The 4,038-nt window shown below is 29.3% G+C and overlaps 2 protein-coding genes across 2 annotated transcripts in view; one reads left to right on the top strand and one right to left on the bottom strand.

The window, feature by feature from the left end:
- LOC119836933 (40S ribosomal protein S7) overlaps positions 1-1,061 on the bottom strand; it is a 4,775-nt gene extending 3,714 nt beyond the window's left edge. The window contains exons 1-2 of the mRNA XM_038362404.1: positions 935-1,061; positions 405-566 (exon numbers count right to left, since the gene is read on the bottom strand). Coding sequence (XP_038218332.1) covers positions 405-566 — 162 coding nt within the window. The 5' untranslated portion in view covers positions 935-1,061. The remainder of the gene's footprint in view (positions 1-404; positions 567-934) is intronic.
- A 2,319-nt stretch (positions 1,062-3,380) lies between these two features.
- Positions 3,381-4,038, top strand: part of LOC119837159 (UDP-glucose 4-epimerase) — a 7,470-nt gene continuing 6,812 nt past the window's right edge. Inside the window, exon 1 of the mRNA XM_038362682.1 lies at positions 3,381-3,428. The gene's annotated coding sequence lies outside the window, so the exon portion shown is untranslated. The remainder of the gene's footprint in view (positions 3,429-4,038) is intronic.

Raw genomic sequence — 4,038 nt, 5'->3', positions numbered from 1 at the left:
TATTTTGAAATCGGGGTCTGAGAGACCCACCAGGCATACAGTGTAACTTATGCCCACCAGGCATGCCAAGGGTTAAGTGTTATGTTTGCAGGAAAAGAACTTAAAAACAAACATGTAGGTTATTTATTTATGGAGAATAAATAAAATGCAATTACGACACTGGAAAGTGTAGAGGTTTTTAGTATGTTTTCTTAGGAATTAATAGTATATAGAGGGTGTATTAAAACAAAATTACCGATTTGTTAAATCACCCTCAGTAATGTATTTTTTTTACATTACTGAGGGTGATTTAACAAATCGGTAATTTTGTTTTCTTACATTACACATTCATAATACTGATATTATTAAACCAAACATCAAGGTTTCATTCATTTATTGACAGTGAGCACTTATGAAGTACTTACTTTCTTATTGTGTAGTTCGATTTCCTTAGCCTTAGTAATGTATAACTCCCTGAGTTGAGCCTTCAAGTCGGAGTTGGTCTCCAATTCGACCAACGCCTGTGAGATCGATGTCTCAAAGTTATCGGCCTCAACGCCGCCTGGCTTGATTATTTTCGTACTCATCTGAAAAACCAAGCACCAATGAATATCCACAAACTGTTAGGTTATAATTTTGTTCACTTATAAAATTGAACTATTCCACTTTTATTAAATAAACTTGGGCCACTGAGATTTATCGTTCGTACTAATAGTTTATCTACAATATATTCAGGACATTTCCGCACATTATTTCAATTTATGAAACCAAAACAACGTTGGACACGAATAGCTAGCACATAGCAGCGAAAATTATCGGACTAATCTTTACCCTAAATATAAAAATTTAGTACTTCGAATATTCCTCGTTAAATCAATGAATAAACTAATGTAGTATTTACGGTGAAAACATATAAAATTTTTATTTTATCAGAGAAATTGGCAAAAATATCCACCTTGAAGACTGAGCGGGAGTAAAAGAGACGGAAAAGAAATTGACACTTGACATTAAGAAATTGACATCCAAAGTGTGAACAGTTTTAAAAATGAAAACCCTGTTTGACATGAATTTGAAAAAATTCACATTAGGATGATTTCGCGACTGATTTGAAAAGTGCGGTTTGTTACTAAATGCTTGCGGGTAAAAATCACCAAACCATGTCACAATTAGGTTTTCATAGAACTTACCTATATGACTGTACACAGTTTTTTAAAAGAAAATATGTGTGTCTTTCTTGTGGTACCTATCGCTTCTATGCTAACAGCCTTTGTTAGTTAAACCTAGGCACCTATATTAAAACAAAACACAATCTCACACAATCTAAAAAAAAAAATATTTCAAACAAAAGCAATCTATAAGTAAATATAAACGACATTATTTACTCCTTTATTTTTTTGCTTTTTAGTGGTTATTAAATCGATTTAATTTTTGGAACAAAAATTTAATTTTCTTGCCTTCGTAATACAAAACAAATATTAATTTAACCACTTCCAGATGCATGCTGCCGTATTACAATACAATTAATATAGGTACTATTAGTTATTTTTCGTTAGTTCGAGAACATAGAACGTTCTCCTCTTCTTTTTTGGATGTTGATTAAAAACTTAGTATTTTACTGGATATGGTATTATATCACCTAAACACCTATATTATGGTTTAATATACGCAAAAAAAAATCATACAGACGAACACAGAACCTCCTTTTCGTTTTTAGAAATCGGTTAGAAACAACATTTACCAATAGTCCGACTCAAATCAGAAAACATCAAATTGTCAAAATATTGTCACTGTCATAATTTATTATTTACATCCTAATGTCAAATTTAAAATTCAAACAAATTAAAATGTAAATAAATGTTTTATGTTTTAAATCAAATAACTTTTATAAAATCTATCTCGTATATGTATAATTATATCATTATGTATGATGGCGTTCCAAACAGTTTTTGTTAGTAGCAGTGTTAGTATATTTTTTATAGGAATACAGAACATGTAGTTGTTTCGAATTATAATGTTAGTGTTGAAGGAAGTTTCCGGGAAATTGATCTCGCCTATGTAAATATTCTGTTTCATAGCTGTGCAGAAATCTGAGTGAATCTCAATTATAGAGTAAGTATATGGCATTTTGTTAATTTTGATCAAAAATTATCGAATTGTGTTTCAATTGCATGTAAGTTATGCTATTAATTGTATGAATTAATTTATTTCGATTTTGATCCAGACTTTCGTGAATACGTGATGCAAAATACGCATTTTCAAATACATGTTTAAATACCATAAAACTGAAAATTTGACAAGAAATTTGCCTTTTGAAATGAATGAATTATTGGCATATCTAATTTAATTAATTTTTAAAACATTTATGTATTTTCTTTCGAAAGTCAATCAAAATCTTTTAAAACCGAGTTTTAATCCATTTCTTTCTAATGTCTACTAATGTTCTAAGGATGCATAAAAATATGTTATGCTATGATGCCAATCACAAAAAATTGTTGTTTTTGGAAATATTAGTTTTCAATTCATACTCTTTTTTTTCTTGATAAATTTTTCGTATTTAAATTTGGATATTGAGATTAATCAGAATTTGTATTAGAGACAAATTATGTTATCTCCATATAACTAAAACAAAGTTATTCTTGTGTTAAATTTTCTATGATAGTTATTAGTTACTATTTTTTATAGACAGGTACTATTTGCAATTTACATTTAATTTTAAACTATTTTCTATAGTCCTTGTTACTAATTTGTAAGAAATATAAAGTCTGCATAAATTTTTATTATTTTTCATCCCACTTCGCACAAAAGTGAAATCCTGAGCAGGGTAGGAGGCTATTACTCAAGATGTTATGTATAATGTACCATCGTAATTGTGTAATGCAATTGAAAAACCTTATTGACCATTATCTTTTCACCCTGGCTTCACCCGTGATACATATATAGCCTATAGCACTCCGGGTTGACATATCTACAAAACAATGGTGAATATTTTTTTAAATTGGTCCCATGTCCATGGTCCTAAGATGACCGCACAAACTCATAAATTCCAATTTTTCCTCAATAATTGCTTTATTTTAATAAACTAAGAAATATTAGGGCAAGGTTATATTATAGAACAAGCATAGAATGCATTGAGGTTGAAAGTTTGCTTTAGATATATTTCAGATAATTGAATAATAATGTTGACTTATATTACTAAAATTATTTTTCAAAAATAATTTTTGAAATTTTTAAGTCACGTAAATTGAACAGACCTATGTCTTAAAATATCAATCATTTATTACTGTTATATATCATCTCATATCGTTAGTTAAAAAGCAATATACCGCTCAACAACTTTGATACACCGCGCGATAAGACTAATCTACTAATAATAGAGGAGAATCCGGCCACAAAACAGTAACCTGGCAATCGCCGAACTTACCGCCCGCAGCCCGCCAAATCGTGAAAAAGTTCGTATTCCATTTTCAAATTGTTTGATTTTTTTTAAATATGTGCGCTTTTATCATCAGCCAGTATTGAAGTAATGTACCTATTGTTTTAATTAATGCAACCCACGATAACATTTAAAAAAGTATATATATATAGACTTAACATGAGTGTCTATTGTTTAATTTAAAAAATGTTTGGTTAATTATAAGATAAAACGTATTATTCTTGTAAATACTGTTCTTTTACGTATTAGGTACATTTAATGGGACTCTTTCATAATAATTAATGCTGGAGCATGTATATCTTTTTTGGATATTCATACAAATTGTTATCGGTTCGGGATAATTTTTATGACATTTTCTTAATCTTTTGTGACATTACAGTTCACTATAGTTTGAATAACGTACCGCGTTGTATGAAAATATATAGATTTACGTCATTTACCATTATTTACGTATAATTAGTCATGCCTTCCTATTACATTTTAGTTGAAATATAAATACACACCTGAGTAAATTCAATTTTTCAATCGGTATCATATTTGCCATATTACTAATACTCATATTTTGCTAGTTCAAACAAAAAAACTCATTACCGCGATATCTGAAAGATCACGAAGTCTAACCGTGA

Source organism: Zerene cesonia, chromosome 26, assembly GCF_012273895.1.
Source record: "Zerene cesonia ecotype Mississippi chromosome 26, Zerene_cesonia_1.1, whole genome shotgun sequence".
Lineage (NCBI taxonomy): Eukaryota > Metazoa > Arthropoda > Insecta > Lepidoptera > Pieridae > Zerene > Zerene cesonia.
This window is presented reverse-complemented; position numbering and strand designations above follow the sequence as displayed.